Source organism: Guillardia theta (genome assembly GCF_000315625.1).
Source record: "Guillardia theta CCMP2712 unplaced genomic scaffold GUITHscaffold_38, whole genome shotgun sequence".
Taxonomy (NCBI): Eukaryota; class Cryptophyceae; order Pyrenomonadales; family Geminigeraceae; genus Guillardia; species Guillardia theta.
The window spans coordinates 287,898-308,435 of NW_005434636.1; the positions used below are offsets into that span (position 1 = coordinate 287,898).

At 52.2% G+C, this 20,538-nt stretch overlaps 9 protein-coding genes across 9 annotated transcripts; 6 read left to right on the forward strand and 3 right to left on the reverse strand.

The window, feature by feature from the left end:
• Window positions 1-212: 212 nt before the first annotated feature.
• On the forward strand, window positions 213-1,586 carry GUITHDRAFT_139457 (hypothetical protein; the record flags this gene model as incomplete). The annotated part of the gene is made up of 12 exons (XM_005831757.1): window positions 213-277; window positions 449-522; window positions 572-636; window positions 683-751; window positions 805-849; window positions 911-944; window positions 996-1,054; window positions 1,075-1,145; window positions 1,233-1,290; window positions 1,335-1,411; window positions 1,458-1,497; window positions 1,551-1,586. The coding sequence occupies 12 exons, from the start codon at window positions 213-215 to the stop codon at window positions 1,584-1,586; spliced, it is 693 nt and encodes a 230-aa protein (XP_005831814.1).
• Window positions 1,587-2,549: 963 nt separating this feature from the next.
• On the forward strand, window positions 2,550-3,007 carry GUITHDRAFT_109260 (hypothetical protein; the record flags this gene model as incomplete). The annotated part of the gene is made up of 2 exons (XM_005831758.1): window positions 2,550-2,699; window positions 2,753-3,007. 2 exons carry the CDS (start codon window positions 2,550-2,552, stop codon window positions 3,005-3,007), a joined length of 405 nt encoding a protein of 134 aa, XP_005831815.1.
• A 1,362-nt stretch (window positions 3,008-4,369) lies between these two features.
• Window positions 4,370-4,893, forward strand: GUITHDRAFT_109261 (hypothetical protein; the record flags this gene model as incomplete). The annotated part of the gene is made up of 2 exons (XM_005831759.1): window positions 4,370-4,564; window positions 4,618-4,893. 2 exons carry the CDS (start codon window positions 4,370-4,372, stop codon window positions 4,891-4,893), a joined length of 471 nt encoding a protein of 156 aa, XP_005831816.1.
• Window positions 4,894-5,657: 764 nt separating this feature from the next.
• On the forward strand, window positions 5,658-6,085 carry GUITHDRAFT_109262 (hypothetical protein; the record flags this gene model as incomplete). The annotated part of the gene is made up of 2 exons (XM_005831760.1): window positions 5,658-5,804; window positions 5,858-6,085. The coding sequence occupies 2 exons, from the start codon at window positions 5,658-5,660 to the stop codon at window positions 6,083-6,085; spliced, it is 375 nt and encodes a 124-aa protein (XP_005831817.1).
• A 109-nt stretch (window positions 6,086-6,194) lies between these two features.
• GUITHDRAFT_152877 (hypothetical protein) lies at window positions 6,195-7,569 on the reverse strand. The gene is made up of 12 exons (XM_005831761.1): window positions 7,496-7,569; window positions 7,380-7,445; window positions 7,233-7,337; window positions 7,152-7,190; window positions 7,032-7,104; window positions 6,940-6,990; window positions 6,796-6,842; window positions 6,684-6,742; window positions 6,589-6,638; window positions 6,461-6,519; window positions 6,363-6,410; window positions 6,195-6,292 (listed from the first exon to the last, which is right to left on the reverse strand). The coding sequence occupies exons 2-12, from the start codon at window positions 7,395-7,397 to the stop codon at window positions 6,236-6,238; spliced, it is 606 nt and encodes a 201-aa protein (XP_005831818.1). The 5' UTR covers window positions 7,398-7,445; window positions 7,496-7,569; the 3' UTR covers window positions 6,195-6,235.
• A 2,131-nt stretch (window positions 7,570-9,700) lies between these two features.
• GUITHDRAFT_152878 (hypothetical protein) lies at window positions 9,701-11,057 on the reverse strand. Its single transcript, XM_005831762.1, has 12 exons — window positions 11,036-11,057; window positions 10,865-10,975; window positions 10,725-10,819; window positions 10,648-10,676; window positions 10,535-10,585; window positions 10,414-10,468; window positions 10,324-10,361; window positions 10,172-10,281; window positions 10,071-10,120; window positions 9,969-10,025; window positions 9,807-9,919; window positions 9,701-9,748 (listed from the first exon to the last, which is right to left on the reverse strand). Exons 2-12 carry the CDS (start codon window positions 10,903-10,905, stop codon window positions 9,737-9,739), a joined length of 651 nt encoding a protein of 216 aa, XP_005831819.1. The 5' UTR covers window positions 10,906-10,975; window positions 11,036-11,057; the 3' UTR covers window positions 9,701-9,736.
• A 2,249-nt stretch (window positions 11,058-13,306) lies between these two features.
• On the forward strand, window positions 13,307-15,175 carry GUITHDRAFT_109264 (hypothetical protein; the record flags this gene model as incomplete). Its single annotated transcript, XM_005831763.1, has 1 exon — window positions 13,307-15,175. The coding sequence occupies one exon, from the start codon at window positions 13,307-13,309 to the stop codon at window positions 15,173-15,175; it is 1,869 nt and encodes a 622-aa protein (XP_005831820.1).
• Window positions 15,176-15,552: 377 nt separating this feature from the next.
• On the reverse strand, window positions 15,553-16,858 carry GUITHDRAFT_152879 (hypothetical protein). The gene is made up of 6 exons (XM_005831764.1): window positions 16,473-16,858; window positions 16,136-16,420; window positions 16,005-16,067; window positions 15,886-15,961; window positions 15,661-15,834; window positions 15,553-15,584 (listed from the first exon to the last, which is right to left on the reverse strand). The coding sequence occupies exons 1-4, from the start codon at window positions 16,833-16,835 to the stop codon at window positions 15,908-15,910; spliced, it is 765 nt and encodes a 254-aa protein (XP_005831821.1). The 5' UTR covers window positions 16,836-16,858; the 3' UTR covers window positions 15,553-15,584; window positions 15,661-15,834; window positions 15,886-15,907.
• A 1,165-nt stretch (window positions 16,859-18,023) lies between these two features.
• On the forward strand, window positions 18,024-19,407 carry GUITHDRAFT_94889 (hypothetical protein). The gene is made up of 6 exons (XM_005831765.1): window positions 18,024-18,178; window positions 18,240-18,410; window positions 18,457-18,603; window positions 18,653-18,790; window positions 18,835-19,149; window positions 19,200-19,407. Exons 1-6 carry the CDS (start codon window positions 18,065-18,067, stop codon window positions 19,347-19,349), a joined length of 1,035 nt encoding a protein of 344 aa, XP_005831822.1. The 5' UTR covers window positions 18,024-18,064; the 3' UTR covers window positions 19,350-19,407.
• The last annotated feature ends 1,131 nt before the right edge of the window (window positions 19,408-20,538 follow it).

Sequence of the window (20,538 nt, forward strand, 5' to 3'; positions counted from 1 at the left end):
CCGCTTGACAGAAGAGAGCATGTCTGACTCTTCCTCTTGCTCCTCTGATCATCTTGTATACCTGAATGAATATTGAGGGAGAGAAGGGAGAGAGCGGTGGATATGGGGAGGGAGGAGAGAATTGTTTTCCAGCAAGCTCAACACTAGGAACGAGTTTGAACTGATGCTTCAATGGGGATGTAAGAAAGTGTCATGGATGAAGAGAAATAAGAATGAGCGCGAACGATGAAGAGGAAATCTTGGTCGGTGAACTTGAAAGACAACAAAAGAAGCGAAGGTGTGAATCAAGCCATCTGATCATTTGCTTTCTTAGCATGGCTGGTTTCAACGGGTCATTCATGCTTGCTGGCACGATCTTCTTGGGGACTCTCTCAAGCTCGTCAAGTTTTCAGGGGTTGCAACCAGTGGCTCGCCCCTCTCACTCTCTTGGATGCTTCAAACACAGCAGGCTCCCGATCAGTCCCAGAGCTGCCGTGTTGAGTTTGAGGCGAGAGTCGATTCTCTGGAGGCGACTCTTCGAAGGTGATCGAGTTCGAAATATCAGGCTGATGTTTGACGTGGGTGAAACAAGATAAGGATGGTGACTTTTCTGGATCCAAGGCCTTATGCCGGGATCTCGAGCTTTCCTTCCGAAAGGTAAACATACCGTTGGCTCTAAGACTGCTCAAAGTGGCTACTTCAGGTTTGGCTGAGGTTGTACACGAGCGGTGCAGATGAGAATTACTCCATGGCATTGAAGGAATTCGTCAAGGTCAGGCCCTCGATCTTTCGTCAGGACAAGAACATGTCGTGACACTCTGACAGGCTACGGTCATGGCCTTTGACCGAGGATACTCCATCCAAGCATTGGTAGAGATTATCTCCATCTCAATGTGGACAGCAGTGAATGATGGTTCTGTCTTAACGAAAGATCTTCGAGCTAGGGCGGCATGAGATGGAAACAGGTGTGCCAAGGCATAAACCCAAGCCAGCCTGACTGGTTTGCTGGTCGTCAGGGGATCCGAACATCGACAAGACCATCCGGCTCACCGAACAAGAAAGAGACGTGCGTGAGGTTGGACACGATGTTTGTAGCATTCAAGGGTGACTTACAAAGTCCCTCAGGTTTGGCTCACCTTGATCTACTTGACGCTACATCGTCTCCAGTAGGCCCTCTCCTCCCTTTTGGACGTGCGCTCTCTCGCTTGCTCCGGCTGATCTCTCCTTGTTCGCTCTGTTCTCTCATCTGCCAGGTACAAGTCCAAGTCAGGAGAAAGCCCTCCCCTGCCCGAAGACACCCGTGCGCTCCAGGTTCACTCAGTCAGTAGCGAGGAGAGTCGGTGACGGATCCGCAGGCGCTAGTTCAAAACACTTGCAATGCTCTTGAAGCTGGGTTTACGTTGGAGGGGCTGAAGCTTGAACTATCTTTGAGGTGACACATGCTGTCCTTTCCGACTTACTTGACTCTTTTTGCGAAGGAAATCGCAAGAAAATCAAGAGACGATGACTCCTGTTCAGGTGATGACCTCAACTGTTTTCTGTAGTGAGAGGACTACGCAGTTGTCTCTCAGGTCTCAGTGGACAAGAATCATATACTTGACCAATGATGTAATAAAGTCAAAACGATAGACGGACGGTTCTTCGGGGCCATGTTTGTGCTGCCGCAAGTTCACACGCTCAATTCAGTGCATTTATTGCTTGACGGGACTCGGACCAACTCGACGTGAGCAGCTTCTCTACTCCACTTCGAGAACCAGGTCACCCGGTTGATGAACTTCTGTCTCAGTTTACCCCTCAGCGCACGATCTGGCACTCAATTATGTTTAAGTACAAACCTTGGGATCTTTGAGCAGCAGCCCATCAGCTTGGTGGCTGTCGCTGACAAGTTTCTTCATGGACTGCCCTTCTTCTCCGCCATCCTGGGCAGGACCACGCACAAGGCGACCTGCAGGCACCGCAGCCCGTTATGGACTGATGCGCATGAGAAGTGCAATGCCGTCCTCAGCACCTCATCAAAGATTCAGGAGTGAGATGCCGCGTCCATGTGCAAGGCGTACCCGGCACCAGGCAGAACCTGAAGGCTACTGGAGGCGGATGGCATGGGTTAATCCTGGACTTCAGCATGTCACATGTTTTTGACAATGATGGGATACTGGACCTTGCTCGGAGCAAACTGCAAGCAGCAGTACAGAGGAAGATCCGAGGGCATCGTAACGCATATGCTCAGCACGTCCCGCCAAAGGCCTTTCTTCCCATCATCGCCATTACTGATGGACGCTTGCAGGATTATGAGTTGCGCTTCCTGTGGTGGCTGGCTGTTCGCTTGGCGAACAAGGAAACGGCACGCAGTTACTAAGTGCAGATGTTCGTACTTATTCAACTCGCATCGGTGGGTAGGAACGGGAGTGGCGGGGGGTGGGGGGTAGTGACTATGAAGTGGGGGAGATTTTTTTCATGGCTGGTCGTATCCTTGACTATTCAACCCCACTCTACCCCTCTGATATCCATCACGTCTGCTCCCTATAAAAGTTGCCGTCGCGTCCCTACACGCAATTCAACCAGCGCGAACGATGAGCGAGACCATCCGCGTGTTCCCAAGAAAGAAGTTGCTCCAGCAGACCTCCTCGCCTGCTTGCAGGAAGAATCCAGGCGTTAGCCTCAAGGCTTCCTCCCTCCAAGCTCTCTTCCACCTCCCCCAGACCAAAGCTGCCGCCTCCCTGGTACCCCTTCCTCTGCTTTCCCCCGTCGTTGCCGGCTGACAGACATGGTGCAGGGGCTGTCGCTCACGGCGTTCAAGAGCGCGTGCCGCCGCCTCGGCATCGCTCGCTGGCCGTACGAGCGCAAGTCTCGCCGGGAGCGAGCGGGGGCCGCGCACGAGCAGGAGCCGCAGGAAGGGGAGGAAGAAGCCAGGCAGGACGAGGTCAAGCAGGAAGATGGCGACGAGCCGCTGGAGCCGGAGTGGATCGACTGGTACATGTCCGCCAGCGAGAGCGAAGGCACGGGGCTGCCTTGGGAGGGCGGAGCCTAGTCGACGAGGGGCGAGGCGGTGGGAAGGGAAGCAGAGGAGGAGCATGCGGATGTACGATAGGACGATGAAAGAAGTGGAGCTAGGCTTGCGAATGTCTCCTTTGATGTTAGGGGCGGGGCAGGAGGCGGGGCAGGGAGGAGGGCTGATGCAGCCCAAGGAAGGTGGCAGAAGTAGAAAGTAGAAAGAGACCACAGAAGCTGGGTATCCCCTTCGGTCACATACCCAAATAAACTAGACCAGGATTGTTTGTGAGAGCCTATGTGCGGCCGAATAACATTCCAGCTCTCTAATAAACTCACGTAACAACAATAATAGGAGAGGTGGAGGGGCTTCAGGCTTGTTGCAGTAGAGAAGGGAATGAAAATGCTTGTATACAACATGCGAGAGAGGGGGGTCACGACATGATGAGAGAAGCTTTTCTCTGCAGCTTCTCAAAGGGCTCAAGTGTTTCTCAAACTGCGCTCCATGATTTGAACAGGGACGGAATGGAAGGGGTCAAGCGTTCAACCGTTTTGGTTAAAGTGGCTTACATGATGTACACAATTAAGTATTGCCTTGGGTTTCACACATAGTAATTTCACAAAAACCAAACATGCCTACGAGACGGAGCACCCATTCCGAGCACAGGCTGAATCCGATGATCATGCAAATGTAGATATGACTCTGAACGACCGCAGGCCGCGCAGAAATCTTTTGAGATCAACTTTTTGCCAAAGTGATCAGATAATCAGCCTACATGATACAGCAGCCGGGGGCTACGTACTGCAGCGATATCTTTGAGCAGCAAATAACTGACAAGTAACCGACGGTAGTTAAGCCTAGAGTTGATCACGTCCGTCTGCGGCGATCCGACTGGATATTGACTAAAAGTTTTGAACTCTTCGGAGCGTCGGGCAATCCCGCGGCTGCTCGCACGATCTTCATCACACCCCGTCAGATGCCTTCGGACATCCGGTATGATCACTACTAGTCATTGACCGTCAGCATACTTGCGTTGCCTGCGTGACGGAAAGTTCTATTTCCGGGCCCGCCTAGGAGTTGCAATGCCATGGACGGAGTCCGGGACTCGTATTAACTTTTACTACAGGAGAATCAACCCCTACCGGACCCTCCTGATTCCCACCCAGATAACCCCTACTCCCTGCTAACGCCAGACAAACCCTGTTGAATATCCAAATTTATTACTCAATACTGTCAGTTCCGACTGGCACCCCAAAGCAATTCAGACCGTCGCAAGGCAGTTTTGGATATCCAGCCGTGACTACAGGAATTGTCACGAATGTTTTGCCCCGTATATGGTACCAGAGGGACAAAACCTGTAACCCATCCCTTGCGTTCCCTCTTGGGCGCCCCTACTTAGGGATGGAAGGTAGATCAATCCTCTGCCGTGATCCTCATACCATGACAGCATCCAGCTCCAGCGTGCTTGTATACCCCAGACGAAAGACCCTCCAAGGCTTCCTCATGCTCTACAAGGGCGCGAGAGGCGTCAGCCTCAAGGCCTCCTCCCTCCAAGCTCTCTTCCACCTCCCCCAGACCAAAGCTGCCGCCTCCCTGGTACCCCTTCCTCTGCTTTCCCTCGTCGTTGCCGGCTGACAGACATGGCGCAGGGGCTGTCGCTCACGGCGTTCAAGAGCGCGTGCCGCCGACTCGGCATCGCTCGCTGGCCGTACGAGCGCAAGTCTCGCCGGGAGCGAGCGGAGGACGAGGTCAAGCGGGAAGGGGAGCAGGATGACGAGCACGACCGGGAACAGGAAAAAGAACAGAATTGTATGGAAGAAAATCAGCAGGATGGCGACGAGCCGCTGGAGCCGGAGTGGATCGACTGGTACATGTCCGCCAGCGAGAGCGAAGGCACGGGGCTGCCTTGGGAGGGCGGAGCCTAGTCGACGAGGGGCGAGGCGGCGGGAAGGGAAGCAGAGGAGGAGCATGCGGATGTACGATAGGACCAGACGAGGCTGATGGGTATAGGAGAGGTGGAGGGGCTTCAGGCTTGTTGCAGTAGAGACGAGAATGAAAATACTTGTATACAACATGCGAGAGAGGGGGGTCACGACATGATGAGAGAAGCTTTTCTCTGCAGCTTCTCCAAGTTGATTTTGTAGTTCACAACCTGAAGTGCATCTTTCTTGTTGAGCTGACCAAATGACTTCACGACATGCTTGCAGCAATTGTGTTTTTTTTCTTCCAAACCACTTCTTTTCGAGGCCCTCAGGGGCCGCGCACGAGCAGGAGCCGCAGGAAGGGGAGGAAGAAGCCAGGCAGGACGAGGTCAAGCAGGAAGATGGCGACGAGCCGTTGGAGGCGGAGTGGATCGACTGGTACATGTCCGCCAGCGAGAGCGAAGCTTGAATAATGTGGTAACGTTGGGGAAACCGCTCAAATGATAGCCGCCACCTTGACTTGCTGATGGACGTCAGGGTTTCAATCCTTTACTCAAAGTTAAGTAAAAGAATCAATCAATGAAGTCTCAACTGCGTCGCACGGGAAGTAAACTCCAGCGCTTTCAGGTCAGCCAGTCTCCGAGGGGCGCTTTTCCAATCCGAGTAACCCCAGCCCTACCCCTAAAATTATGGATCTCGGTACCGGTCCCATTTTAGAAGAGCCCCCGACAACAAGGAGGAACCAAAGAATCGCAGGCCTGGGCGCCATGGAACCAACGCTGCGAGTGTTCGCGAGGAGGAAGCAAAGCAGCGGCTTCCTCATGCTCTACAAGGGCGCGAGAGGCGTCAGCCTCAAGGCCTCCTCCCTCCAAGCTCTCTTCCACCTCCCCCAGACCAAAGCTGCCGCCTCCCTGGTACCCCTTCCTCTGCTTTCCCTCGTCGTTGCCGGCTGACAGACATGGCGCAGGGGCTGTCGCTCACGGCGTTCAAGAGCGCGTGCCGCCGACTCGGCATCGCTCGCTGGCCGTACGAGCGCAAGTCTCGCCGGGAGCGAGCGGGGGCCGCGCACGAGCAGGAGCCGCAGGAAGAGGTCAAGCAGGATGGCGACGAGCCGCTGGAGCCGGAGTGGATCGACTGGTACATGTCCGCCAGCGAGAGCGAAGGCGCGGGGCTGCCTTGGGAGGGCGGAGCCTAGTCGACGAGGGGCGAGGCGGCGGGAAGGGAAGCCGGATGTACGATAGGACCAGACGAGGCTGATGGGTATAGGAGAGGTGGAGGGGCTTCAGGCTTGTTGCAGTAGAGACGGGAATGAAAATACTTGTATACAACATGCGAGAGAGGGGGGTCACGACATGATGAGAGAAGCTTTTCTCTGCAGCTTCTCCAAGGCGTCTCCTCGCAGCTGTGGAGAGCAAGTAAGCGGTTCAGGGTCGTGCACTCAGACTGGAACAGCAGGGAGGGGTAAAGGTCACCTGCTCTTTGAGGGTTCTGTAGATCACAGGAACAAGATTCACTAGGACCTGGGTTGGGCAGCTATGTCAGTCGACGAGATTCAACAGTAACCGTCTACCGGCCCGTAGACGATCCCGGAGAACCCAAACACCCAGATACCCGCGAAGACACTTAGACCTTAGGAGCAGGTCACGGATGAACCTTGCGAGGACAGGCAGGAAGTCCAATTCCTTGTCAAGTTCTCACCAGTGAAGTATGGCGGCACGCTTGTGTCCTGCGCTTTCATCTCCTTGTACCTTCGTCCATCATCACAGCTCTTCATGTGCTTGCCTACCACGTACATCCATGCCGGCGCAAAGAACCACACACAGACTTGGAGAATGAGATGCAGCATGGCAAGCTGAGTCAGACGCGTCAGGGTTCGATGAACACGAGCTCCACATTATCAGCTACCAACGGATAACCCTCAAGCCAAATCTGCATGGTTGCTGGCAAGAAGACTGGTATACGTGAAGATAATGGAGGAACGAGTGAGTTGCAATCAAGTACGAGAATGATGTGCAGCTGTCATTCAAATAGCAGGAACCACGGACTCACCAATGAATGATGGAACTATCGGTACTACCGCCATCATTCCAGAGCAAAGGGCTGAAAGGACTATCAGGCAACTCCTGAGAGAGCTAACAGACCTGGCAAGTAGACCATGATGAAAGAATTCGGAAGTAGATGGGAGACAATGTCTAAAGAGAGCCAAGACCAACCCTTCCCGTTTCAAGTCAAGTACCGGTTTCAACATCAGGAGGGAATACCACAAAGAAGCAGAAGAGCTTCACGCTTGCTTCGAGAACCTTCACAGTCCATCAGTGAAGAAACATGTTCAGCTCTGCCACTTTGGCCACGAGCGGCGAGGCACTTCTCTCTTGCTTTCTTCGCTTCTTTCCATCGGAACCCCCGGGAGCAGAAGGCATCAAGTCTCGGATAAATCGCTCCGGTTCCTGAATTTGATCAATGACTTAAGGGGTTTCGAAGTCTCTTACCTGATCCATCTGCAACATGTAGAAAACTACAACCAAAAAAATGCAAACACTGAAGACAAGCTCAAACTGTATAGCGGTCAAGAAAACAATCAACAGCGTGCAAAGCAATAAGATACCGTAGTTGTGACAAAAGATGAAGTAAAGGTTAATAAAACAATAGCAGCTTTGATTGTGAATCCAAATAATACTGACAATCATCGTCACAACGGGACTGAAAGGTGCTCTTGAACCAAGGGAAGTCAAATCGAGAACCTGAGGAAGCAGAGGATATGTAGTTGAGGCCAGAAACCAGATATCGCTGTTAAAAACGGAAAGAACACAGATCATCTCCTACTTACTAGAATCCGATACCATTTACCTGGAGGTATCGCACATCAATCCATGAGGTTACTGTGGTATAGATGTCCTTTGCTTGATGTTGGGACAACGAACGCAAGTTTCATGTATGATTTCATACCTGATATGTTTCAATGATTGTTGTCCAAAGTTCCTTGTTGCACTTTCATGAAGTGGATTGAAATGAGAAGTGCAAAACCTTCAGATCGGCTTCTAAAGAGCTCAACGTCGCATTCCTCCTCAGAATTTTTGTTACTGTGTCGTGACACCTGACAATAGATGTAATCTCCTGAGAACTGCCATGCAAACAAGGCCGGACTACCTTTGCACGAGCTCATCCCCTTTAGCCATGAGTGCCTTGTGTTGAGATGACTCTGTCTCGTTGGAAAATCTTCTCTCGAGCACGTTGTACAGTGAAGACAGCTGCAACAAGCATCACACCGAGCCATTTAAACGATCTAGAACCACCTCTTTCGAAGCTTCTGTTGCATTCAGACCACTTTGAGATACCTGTCGCAACAACCACCTAGACGCCAAGGTTGATCAGCAATGTACCACCTTTGCGCACAAACTGACTCCAGCAAGCTTTCTCTCAGTTCTCGTTCACTCCACTTGAACCAGTTCTTGTCCACGCTTAGCTCCCCAAGTGCCTCCTGAACAATGCAAGGCATGACAAGTCATGTTGACGTCAAATTGAGACGACGCATGGTGATGTTGACCTTGAGAGCTCCTGAATGCTCAAGAATGTCCTGGGGATTCAAAATCGACACGACCGACGGAATTCTCCCTCCGATGGCGAATCGAAGGCCCTCCCTTTGCGAAACAACGTCAGTGATGTAAAAGGGGGATGATCAGAAAGGTTGTGGATCAAAGACCTCGGAGGAGATCCGATGCGATATTGTGTGTCAAGGAGTTTCTCATTGCGAGAGAAGTACAGGTTTCCTGCACGATCAGCGGCGTCAACGACAGAGAAGACCACAAGACCGCAAGAACAAGAACAAGAGCGACCTGCGTCAACGTCATACAGGACACCTGATACAGCCGTTACTTGCTCCAACAGAAAACGAATGCAGCAGCACCGACTGTATCTCCAACCCCATAACTCCACATCCCACTGAAGTCAAAGGAAGCAAAACCGTCGTTGGTGCTGTACAAACTCCTTCAACTGTACAGCAGCATGCCCCTATCCATTCCTTCACTGACCTGTGACCTTCACTGGTGTAGCTAAATCCTCCTCCTGCCCCCAGGACAATCGACGTAGCGTGATCAGCCCGTGCCAGACCGATGCGTACGTCATTGCAGCTCTCTTCAATCTGATCCCTGGGGTCAGAGTAGACTGGCGTGCATGTGAATACCTTGAACTCGATGTAATGCTTCCCCTTCTCGCCTGCAGACTGCCAGTCACGACACGAGTGAAGGGTGCATGAGTTTACTTGGGAAGAAGATAGGATCGAGCAACGCTGTGCTTGGAGCCTTGCTACCGAACCGGATGGATGTGCTGGAGGAAGGAGTCAGATTGTCACTGTTGCGCTTCTTCTATCACCCATTTTTCGTCACGTTGCTCATTGCATCCCAACTGACGATCTTTGGGGTCAAAAACGCCGCACAAGTCTCGGTCATGTTGTCGCATATCTGTCAAGTCAGGTCACTGCCGTAGAGATCGGACTCGTTTGCTCTCGCCTCAGGGGATCTCAAAATGGCGGTCCCGAACCGGCCCAGAATGCTGCACGAGATTTCATTGAGAGAGTAACGGAAGAGCAGCATTGCAACAACCTCGATCGGCCCTTGTTGAGACTTTCGCTCAGGATTTCAATCATCTGAAACAGCTCGTAGAGCACGGAGGCGCAGACCCAGAGGGATACAGTGAAGGAGACAAAGCAAGCAAAAGCGATGATGATGACGGCAAGAATGACTCTCCTCTTGCGCCTGATTGTTGATCGTGTAAACAAAATCGAACAGAGAGAGAGAGCGCGCAAACAAACCGAGAGAGGGGAATTCGAAAAATTGACATCTGCGTCCATTCACGTACGGAGAGCTGCACCAAACAATGAGATTGAATGCTTCGACAAGACAAGGATAGAAAGACTGACAGACCTTGAAAGGAACAATCCTGCATATGATGCTGCTGCATATCGGGATGGCGATGTTGAATCCAAGGACGATAAGGGGATGGACGAGGAAGAGGAGCGAGAAAAAGAGAATCCCTGAACCACAAGTCACCCTAGAGTCAAAGTCAGTGATTGCAACGAGCACCTGGTCCCCATCCGAGCCATTCCACAGGCCTACTGATCGCAACCCAAATCGCACACGCTGCAGGAAGTCAACAGCAGGTTCGGATACCGCGAGCAAGAGAACCTAGGACAAGACAGCCGGTGAGAGCATCTCCAGTGATCTTCTCAAGAGCACTGTTGTTCATCACTGTCTTAATGTTTCCATCTCAGAGTGTCGCATCCAACCTCCTTGAAAAGTCGAAGGACAGCAGTGACTCGGGCATCTTCAGCAGCCCTTTGCTGATCCTCCACACGATCAGAAGCAGGAACCTCTCTCTTTCTATCTCCTTTAATAGCTGTCCAGATGTCAACAACAGCCATCAATCTCATGCGAAAACCTTGTTCTGCCATCTTCGCAGAGGAATGCTGCACAATACTGTACACCAGCCAAACGTCAGAAGCGGAAGTTGCTTTCGAGAACAGAATACCTGCCCAGGTGATGGGGGTGAAATAGACAGAAAGCAAGAGGTAATTGAAATAAACCTGTACATAGACAATGTCACGATCACTCATGACCAGGACAGAAAGATCTCAAAAGAGAGGCATTACAACGGCCCACAAGATTGCTGCTGCACTCAAGAATACAGTAGTGTAGAAAGCCTGGCATGTTCCATCAAGATTATCCTCCACTCTGTTGGGAATCATCTGTAGCATGACAGCACCTGCTTGTATGCGAGCTCTTCTATCTGATCTGAGAGAAATGATTCAGTCATCAAAGCTACACCCCTGCTTTCCTGACCTCCTTTGTTATTCGCAAACACGCTCATGTCAAGCTCGGATTCTTCCTCGTCGAAGATTCGCTGACGAGCTGTGAAAGGAGACAAGCTCTGAGTCCTTCGAGCTCGTCAGCCATCTCGCGGCCAGCAAGACGGGGAGAACCTCTCAGGTCGAACGTCCACAGGAGTGTAACTCTGCTTCATAACGTGCCTTTGTTGCCCTTGCAGCAAGATCAGCGACGATGTCGAGGCCTCTAGGCTTGATGGCGACTGTCTGCTGCACTCCATCATCAACAAACTACCCCGTCTCGTACCCTCCTCCTCATCGCTCTACCTCTCGCCGATGCACGATGCGCCTTTTCCCGCATGTTTGTATCGATTGTTTTTCCCTGTAGGTCTACGGCACACCATGGCCTTTCCATACTAGTACGGCTACTAGAACATTTCAAACCTATAACCCCTTACCCCTCGGATACATGCCTCGCCACATCCCCATACTTGAGAGTCTTTACTCAAAGTTGAGAGAGTAGTGACCAGTCCAGTCAGGTCAGTCAGGTGACCAGTAGTGTGACCATATGACTGACGGGCCCGGGGTTCCCGGCGGCGGGCCGGACCGGCGGGATGATCGGACTCGAACTAGACTCTGAGCTGAGGACTCAGGCTCATAGACTGAGCGTCAAGAAGTACAAATCAGTACGGGCCTCGTACTGAAGTACCTACGGTACTGTGTACTAGTCACCGACTTCAAGTATCTTTGCTATGGGTAGATCACGGCGAGCCTCTATCAGTGACTATCGATAATTCATCCCTGACTTTGGAGCGAATGGTTCAAGAAAGCGTCGAAGACAAACCCATTGATGGCTCGGGGCACCTGCATTGGTGGTCATGCCATGCAAACAGCAGCGAGGGAGGACGACGTAGGACATGAACCCGGAGGCTTCGGGGAACTTGGCAAGGACCTTAGTGAACTCCGTGACCCGAGCGCATGCTCTCACTCTCTCCTGCATGCTTCGCCGGTGCCTGCAGAGCGAGTGAACTAAACGCTCAGAGTGAGGAGAAGTTTCACACGTTTCAAACGCAGCGGTATGATCGCCCTTGCTCTGGGCGAGGGCGTCGGCAAGCTTGACGGCGCTCTCGATGCTGAGCGCAGCACCCTGACGTGATGAGTCACAATTCCTTGTTCAAGCATCCTCACCACAACCTGAGCCAGGTTCGGGGAGAGAGGATGGCACGCGTCTCCCAGGAGCACAGCTCTGCCAGAGGACCAGGAGGACAGCGGTCGGGTAAGCTCGTGAACAGGCTCCCAAAGGATGGCGCCGGACTTACATCCACCTGGTAGGAGACATCAGTCAGCAGATCCTGACAGGGCAGGGGCAAGGAAGCAGATCACCTTGCTTGATGCTTGATCTCAAGATCGATGGCACGGGCTCGTGCCAGGAGGACAGCTGCTCTAGAACCTCCACTGGCACGTCCGCCGGCCCCTCCCTGTCTCCGTGGACTGTGATGAACCAGAACAATCTGTCCCCCTTCAAGGGAACCATGGCGATGCGCAAAGGACTCCCCTGCAACAGGAGGATCAGACTCTCCTTCCTTCTCCCTGGGCTCCTCACCGTTGCCTTGAGACGCCCCAGCGTTTCAAAGGCAAGACTGCCCAGAGGCCGATCAACGATATTGCTGTAGCAAGTTTTGCCGGTGAAGGCCATCTTCGAATCTGGGAACACCAACCTCCTCACAGTCGAGAAGCAACCATCTGCACCAATCAGGATGTTCCCTTCCTCCTCCGTCCCATCTCGGAAACGCACTTTGACCTTGTTCGAGGCTTGCTCCATGTGTTCCAAATCTTTGTTCCACCCAATGTCAAGCCTTGCTGCTCCTTCCCCAGCAAGGGCCTTCAGCAAGTGCGACTGCTGGATGCACGCCACCCTTCTTCCATTCTTTTCCGATGATCTGCATGACGACAACCATGTTCCCCGCACATCACGGTAGGAAGCTGGCTTGGTAAAGAATGCTTGCTGTCTCAAGAACTCCCCCAGCCCAACCTCTACCAGACACTTCTGACTCACGTCCCACAGTCCAAGCCCTCGATCCTGTCGAGCTTCGGGCCCAGCGGCTCGCTCGAACACCTTGACATCGATTCCCCTCAGAGCAAGAGCTCGAGAAATCGTGAGGCCAGCAACACCCCCTCCAACAACAAGCGCTCTCATGCCTGAGATCTCAGCCCTTGAGGTTCAGTTTCCCGTCCTCTTCACAAGCAGAGTGACACTGCCCTCCTCCTCCCCTGCCATGCGGGTTCTGGAAAATTTCGGGCGATGACCCACGACCGGGGTGGGATCAGAGTGGGGATGGGGGTACCAGAATTAGATACAAGGGGGAGGCCGTGAAAGGAGCCGGACAAGGAGAAGGAGCAGAACAGACGAGGAGACAAGAGGTGAAGGATACAACCATGGCTTCCTCCATAGCGATGTTTCTCCTCCTCTTGTCACTCTATCACGTTCCTTCGTGCTGTTTCAGCCCGTCGCCCCTCCCCATCGTCGGGCAACGGCGGATCCTTAGCTCTGTCGCTCCTTCTCCCAGAGCCGGATCTCTCTTTCTTCATGGCCTGCGCATGTCTGAGGCCCCGCATCGACCGAGACGGTTCATAGGCTCTAGGAGACTGCATCAAATCAAGAACGATATCGCGCACAACCCGTCCAAGTGGAAGGACCACAAGAAGCTGTTGGGCTCTCGAAGGCTGGGGTACGCCTACCACACCTGGAGGGGAGCCGTCAACCTTTCCATGCCCATAGAGATCATTGCAGCACCAACACAACAGCACCAATACAACCACCATGACGTGAAGATCAAGAAGAAAGAATCCGCAACCTCCTCGTTCGATGAGCCTCAAGGAGCGACAGACTCGGTAGAGAAGAGCATCGAGATCGAGGCCGGGATAGAGCAGTGCTACCGCGTGGCTTGCGGCTTCGAGGACTACCCCAAGTGGGCGGGGTCGGTACAGCACGTGAAGGTGCTGGAGGAGGAGGCTCCGGGGCTTGGCAGGCGGGTGGAGTACGCGATAGGAGCCTTCGGTCAGCGGCTCGAGTACACGCTGGAGTACGCACATGAAGCACCGGAGCGGGTGCAGTGGCGGGCAGTAGACGGGAGCGTGAAGCTGCTGGTAGGCAGCTACCGCTTCGAGGCGCTGGGGGAGGGCAGGACGCGAGTCACGTACAAGCTCGCCATCGACCCAGGCTTCCCGGTACCGGGGCTCCTGAAGCAGGCGAGCACGAAGCTGATCGTGAGCACGGCACTCAACGAGCTCAAGCGCTACACTGAGCTGCCAAGCACGCGAGCAGCACTAGAGGCAGCACAGCCCGCATGGAGGGAAGCGGCCAAGACGGAGGAGGAGCCGGTCAAGACCGAGGCCAAGTCAGCAGAGGCGAAGCTGCACAGGCAGGACACCGCGACGCTTGAGGCAGCAGCTACAGACTCGGTAGAGAAGAGCATCGAGATCGAGGCCGGGATAGAGCAGTGCTACCGGGTGGCTTGCGGCTTCGAGGACTACCCCAAGTGGGCGGGGTCGGTACAGCACGTGAAGGTGCTGGAGGAGGAGGCTCCGGGGCTTGGCAGGCGGGTGGAGTACGCGATAGGAGCCTTCGGTCAGCGGCTCGAGTACACGCTGGAGTACGCACACGAAGCACCGGAGCGGGTGCGGTGGCGGGCAGTAGACGGGAGCGTGAAGCTGCTGGTAGGCAGCTACCGCTTCGAGGCGCTGGGGGAGGGCAGGACGCGAGTCACGTACAAGCTCGCCATCGACCCAGGCTTCCCGGTACCGGGGCTCCTGAAGCAGGCGAGCACGAAGCTGATCGTGAGCACGGCACTCAACGAGCTCAAGCGCTACACTGAGCTGCCAAGCACGCGAGCAGCACTAGAGGCAGCACAGCCCGCATGGAGGGAAGCGGCCAAGACGGAGGAGGAGCCGGTCAAGACCGAGGCCAAGTCAGCAGAGGCGAAGCTGCACAGGCAGGACACCACGACGCTTGAGGCAGCAGCTACAGACTCGGTAGAGAAGAGCATCGAGATCGAGGCCGGGATAGAGCAGTGCTACCGGGTGGCTTGCGGCTTCGAGGACTACCCCAAGTGGGCGGGGTCGGTACAGCACGTGAAGGTGCTGGAGGAGGAGGCTCCGGGGCTTGGCAGGCGGGTGGAGTACGCGATAGGAGCCTTCGGTCAGCGGCTCGAGTACACGCTGGAGTACGCACACGAGGCACCGGAGCGGGTGCGGTGGCGGGCAGTAGACGGGAGCGTGAAGCTGCTGGTAGGCAGCTACCGCTTCGAGGCGCTGGGGGAGGGCAGGACGCGAGTCACGTACAAGCTCGCCATCGACCCAGGCTTCCCGGTACCGGGGCTCCTGAAGCAGGCGAGCACGAAGCTGATCGTGAGCACGGCACTCAACGAGCTGAAGAAGTATGTGGAGAGAAGTCAAGTTTCCACTTAGATTCATATAGCATTTTCCCTTGTTTCAATCTGCACTGATATCTTGTTACTCCAAACCGATTTCTCCTGCGCGTGCCGTACTTTCCAAACATTCAAGCGGAAGCTTATACTTTAAGAGAACATTGTTGTTTTTTTGTTGAGCTTCGAAAGTGAAAGCTAATGCTGAACGTGCTGATGGTTTCATCAACACGCATACAAATGGATATCTTCATTCAAGGCATGACATGGGCGTTTGCTACAGAAACCAATCGTCATCGCTATCTCACTTCCACTTGTCTAATTTCCTGATGGACGCTGATAACGCTCGAGAGCATGCGCTGTAATGGCGCAGCCTGCCGATTGCCGTCTGCTGCCGGGTCAAGCTTGCGAAAAAGTTGCGCCATCTCCTGCCCGATGTACTCGGCAAAGACCTGAGATGATGACGAATGAGCAAGAGCGCGTGCTCACAAGGTAGACGGACTCAAACAAGAGAGGATGGGGATGTACCTTGTAACCTTCCTCGTTGGGATGAACACCGTCTCCTGCAACGATCTCTCCGCATCTTTCCTTTGCTTTCCTCCAAATCTCGATTGCAGGTTTCGGGATAAAATGGATCCAAGGCTGCTGTGTCGCCATGCATCTCTTTTCTTCGTCAAAAATCTGCGAAAGGCGAACTGCAGCCTGTCGAGGCGTTCAGTTCTCTTCAACAAACATGAATTTAGCCAGATTTACCGTCTTCAACGGCTCTGGTAATCTAGTTTCTTCCAGCGGGATAGCCGGCAAAAAAATGATACACTCTTCCCCCACCTTACAAGGGTTCAATGAAAGCATACACTGTAGCGCAACCATACCTGTGCCTTGAGATCAGCAATGAAATTGTGAAGATCCTGCTTGAAAACTTTCGAGGTCCTTCCCTGAAGATCGAGTACAGAAGTAAGTGCAAGAACAGCTCATAACAACTCCGACTTGTGAAGAAACTCACCATGAAGATTCGTTTCAGATCGTTCAACCCGCACAGAACAACGACGGCATCAACCTTCACTTGTGGTTGCTTCGACAACTGGGCATCTGCCATTGACCTAGTCGTTGCAACAGGAGAGCCATCCTGCTGAACGACCATGCTTGCATGCAAACCAGAAGTCTGTGCAGTGCTGTGCAGTGCGTCTTCTTGCTCGCTCTGGAACTTCTTGACTGTCTCGAGAACATTCTTGTGAATCGTTCTTACATCCCCACCATTCACTCCCAGAGCCTTCCACGAAACATCCACCTAGGTTCAGAGCTGTCAGGGCAGGAGTCACCATGGACATGCTCATGCATACCTTGAGGAGGTTGGCCAGCCTCTTACAGATGATCTGGGGCATCACCGGAGCTTCCTTGCAGCCAATACCAACAACCAGGGAATCGCCTATGATGAGAACATTCCTCCGCCTGGTCGAGACTTCTCTCGTGCTTCTTAGCCTTTCGACCAGCGACTGTTCCTCAGAAAATGACGAGTGCTGGTCTGCATTGCTCTCCTGCCAGAGCTCCACCCCATGGGTTGCCCCACCCGAAGGCCGCGGTAAAGGTACGTAGGTAGATTGTAGATACGCTGTCTGTGCGCATACCAGGCCACCTGCACCTGCTACAACACTTGCCAGCCGCTTCGGGGTTACAAACTTCAGAGTCCTCCAAGACAGAGACATTTCCTGATATATCTCCCGTCCGCAATCTACTGTGACCTGGGATGGAATGAAATTCAGGACAGAAGCAAGAAGGTAGTGAAATATTTCTCAATTTGTCAGAAATCAAAGTTCGAACAAGTGTGAGGAAGTTGACGGGAAAGTCGGCATAAAAGCAGTTGGGTCGGGAGTAAGAGACAAGGATGACAGAGAAAGGAAATGCAATTGCTCAGAAAAATGCTAGTAAACAGTCACCCGGAATGCTTTCCATGTGTGTAGAATCAACAACTTCATCTCTACGATGTCGTGCTCCTTTCTTCTCCTACTTTACACTCTATCTCTGCTTCTTTCTTTTACCCTGCCAACATCCTGGCGGCAGCAGCGCAAAAATAAAAAGCGCATTGTCCTCGGACATGTGCGGGGACGCGGGCAAGGCAGGGGGCGGTGGGAGCAGGGGGGGGTATTGAAAATCGAGTAGGTAGGGGTCACAGTTCAGGGGGAAAATGATTGAAATTCACGGTAAATGTAGGGGTGGGGGTATTCAGGCTGCTGAGATAGGGGTGGGGTGATGGCATCCACGAAGTGCCGGTAGACAACAAACCAGCTTGAAACAAAGTTGAAATCGATTTTAACGAGTGGTCCAAACTCTTTCATCGAACTTTGAAATTAAATAACAGAAATATCAGTATCACATTTGAGAATATTCAGATGCGTCAAAAGAAGCAACTTGATTGAAAGTGGGGTTGCAGGTACCACCCCACCCAGAGATACCCCCTCTTCAAAGTCCAAGTACCCCTCAATGGCCTTATAAGTGACCCCCCACGCCCCCCATTCTCGTCCCACAACCCCCACCCCCCAACCTCATGAACTTTGCGAAAATTCATCCAAGAATCGAACTTCGATTTGTTATCTAGGTGGCCCGGTCTTGCTCGAATTCGGAGCTCCGTGTGAAATGCAATGGCAGTGGTACAGAAAGAACGGGAGAGAATAGTGATAGAGAAGGAAAGAAAGTGAAGAGGAATAGGATATGACACTGATAAAGACGGAGAAAAAAATCAATAGTAGATGCTCATGCTCCTAGGCTGGCTGGAAAGCAGGTATATATCAAGGCAGGAGTTGCAGAGATGCGGCTACAGGGTTTCGAAACGAAGAGAGGAGGCACGGGAAAGGAAAAAGTCAACATTTTCCCCTGAGTTTCGCTGAAATTCTGATAGGATACTTTCTGTGATGTGAGGACAAAGTTTGCAATCAGCATGAGCTCTCGATTCTGCGGCACCTGCATTCTCTTGCTCACTGCAGGAAGGATCGGTCAGACCTTTGGAGATGCCCAAAGGTCGTCGTTGCAGTCTGGTCTGAGAATCATGAAGGTAGAGAATCTCAGTGCACTAGGCATTCTATGAATGGCAACTCACACATGATGTTCTCCAGCAGGGCTTCAGAAGGCACTATCACAGTGATCGAATCAATGGATCAAAAGCTTGTGATCCCGGCGATAGAACACAGGATAGAAAGGTTGAAGCAGGAAGGAGAGTACAGCTACACCGCTCTCTGTCTAAACTTGGGCTCTGCTCACGTGGTGTTGCATGGAAATTAATTAAGGTATGACACGACTGCAGCCAACCCTTGCAGGATTGACCATGATCAGGAGAGGAGGGTGCTCGTGAACGGGAAGATCATGAGTGATCCTCTCACCTGGATTGACATGCAATCCGATCAAGTCACAGTGGACAACGTCGTGTCTGAGAGAAGAAAGGAGACGCGTGTGTGGATGATGAACAAGCCGAGGGGCCTGGTAAGGTTTGTGGTTGAGAGAGGTATCGGACCGATGATTTGTCTTCAAGATTGTAGCGCGTGTGGATGAGAGGGGAAGGCCAACGGTCTACTCTTTGTTTCAGAACCAAAATTTCGTTGAACATGCTTCGACCACCATGACTGGAGATGACAAAGATGGCACATCTAATGAACCATGGCGATTTCCTGTATCACTGCCCTCGCTTGTGATTCACTGTAATGCTGTCAATAGGTGGGCAGGTTGGACGCTGACTCCGAAGGGCTGCTCTTGTTCACGAATGATGGGCAACTGAGTCAAAAGCTTCTAGATCCTACGAGCGGAGTTGAGAAAACCTACATCGTGCAATTGAAAGGTGTCCCCTCGGATGATTGCCTTGTAAAGCTCTCAGAAGGAATCGATCTTGATGGAAAGAAAACTCTTCCTGCCCGTTTTCAGCTCGTTGAAATATTTGACGGTGGAAAAGATGGGAAAACGAAACGAAGTCGGATTCAAGTACAAATCCATGAGGGAAGATTCCGTCAGATCAGGCGAATGTTCCAAATTGTGGTATGTATCCGTCTACCAAGCAGAAAAGATTTTGAGTTTCTGTAATGCAGGGATTCAGAGTTAAGAAATTGCAACGTGTTTGTATTGGTTGCTTAACACTGGGGGAGCTTCCGGTGGGCAAGATCCGTGAACTTGCCAAAGACGAGATCGAAAGATTGATGACTGCTTGTAAAATAAGAGATAGTGGAGGTATGCGGTGAAGGAAAGAGATGAAAGTGTGCCCTTGAGATGAAATATAAACATTTTATTTACAACACTAATCTTCAGTCGGCGAATTTCAAAAAACCGAGATCTTCCTCTTCAGCGAGAAATCACACTGTACAGGAATATCATAAAGAACATCATGGTTAAAGACTTAATGTAGTTCTCTGCGGTACGGCTGTTCAGACCTGTGACGACACCAACAAGAATACAGAGGCGGCCAAACCACACAGTGGCAGATGCAGATGCTATCTGTGCCGCTTGAGCAAGATCAAGAGAGCTAAAATGATTCAATACTTGAGTGGTTTGAGCCAAGTTCGTGCCAACATCCACCAGATCGTTTGCCATGTCAGCTAACGACCTAACATGAAGATCCTTTCTGCAGCTCGGACATCTCAACGCTCGCTTGTCGGAAGGGATGTAGGATAGAATCGATCTGGATGGCATCAATCCGTTGAGCGAGGGGGAGCAAGGTTGTGCACTGAACGCATCAACATTGTAAAGAGAGATCACCACGAGGCACAGGCGGGAAAGCAGCATTTTCTTTTGAGCAAGGCAAGGGTCCAGAATTTCAGTGTGTTCCAACGCAACAGTATCGGAGCTGATGTATAGGAGGTTGATAAAGACTTATTGGGCAAGAAGGAAGATGCGATAATGGAAGATCTTGGAGTACTTGAAGGAGGGAGGAGTGAGTTCAGGAGGATGGGGAGATTCTGCGCACGATCCTGGTATGAGTATATATGCGAAACCCCGGGTTCTCCACCCCCTTCTTTCCCTCACACCACCCCGTCATTTCATATTCAGAAAGGCGGAAACTCCTCCACCCTACCTGAGATACAGACCACCCCACCCTCATTCATTAATCGACGAACTGCAACTTATTCTGTACTACCCTCGTTTTGAGTGGAAATTTCTCCTATAAAAGGGGTACTCGGTACTCCAACGGATCACAAGACCCCACCCTCAATTTCAGGAATCATCCAGTGCATTAAAAACTATAAGTAATTCAAGGAAAAAAAATTAGAAACATCTACCAAGTAAAATGAAAAGGGACACGTCCCACCCCTGTAAAGAACTTAAAAGGGAGAATCTGAGAACCCCCTCCCCCCCCCCACCCCCATAATTCGTGGCAAAAGCTATTGCTCCCTTGTTGACTCTGGAAAGAGGAGGTATACCCACCCCTTCAAA

Excerpts from the sequence above, each read along its gene's own strand:
- GUITHDRAFT_152879 (XM_005831764.1), bottom strand. The coding sequence starts at position 16,835 with ATGTCTCTGTCTTGGAGGACTCTGAAGTTTGTAACCCCGAAGCGGCTG. Across the intron at positions 16,421-16,472 it reads GGCTGGCCAACCTCCTCAAG|GTGGATGTTTCGTGGAAGGC; the intron begins GTATGCATGAGC and ends CTCTGAACCTAG. Across the intron at positions 15,962-16,004 it reads TTGCTGATCTCAAGGCACAG|GGTGGGGGAAGAGTGTATCA; the intron begins GTATGGTTGCGC and ends GAACCCTTGTAA.
- GUITHDRAFT_152878 (XM_005831762.1), bottom strand. The coding sequence starts at position 10,905 with ATGAAGCAGAGTTACACTCCTGTGGACGTTCGACCTGAGAG. Across the intron at positions 10,820-10,864 it reads GTGGACGTTCGACCTGAGAG|GACTCAGAGCTTGTCTCCTT; the intron begins GTTCTCCCCGTC and ends ACGAGCTCGAAG. Across the intron at positions 10,469-10,534 it reads CAGCAATCTTGTGGGCCGTT|GTTTATTTCAATTACCTCTT; the intron begins GTAATGCCTCTC and ends GTCTATGTACAG.
- GUITHDRAFT_152877 (XM_005831761.1), bottom strand. Across the intron at positions 6,639-6,683 it reads TTCTTTGCGCCGGCATGGAT|GTACAAGGAGATGAAAGCGC; the intron begins GTACGTGGTAGG and ends TGATGGACGAAG. Across the intron at positions 6,293-6,362 it reads ACAGAACCCTCAAAGAGCAG|CTGCGAGGAGACGCCTTGGA; the intron begins GTGACCTTTACC and ends TGCTCTCCACAG.
- GUITHDRAFT_94889 (XM_005831765.1), top strand. The coding sequence starts at position 18,065 with ATGAGCTCTCGATTCTGCGGCACCTGCATTCTCTTGCTCACTGCAGGA. Across the intron at positions 18,791-18,834 it reads ATGAACCATGGCGATTTCCT|GTGGGCAGGTTGGACGCTGA; the intron begins GTATCACTGCCC and ends TGCTGTCAATAG. Across the intron at positions 19,150-19,199 it reads GGCGAATGTTCCAAATTGTG|GGATTCAGAGTTAAGAAATT; the intron begins GTATGTATCCGT and ends TCTGTAATGCAG.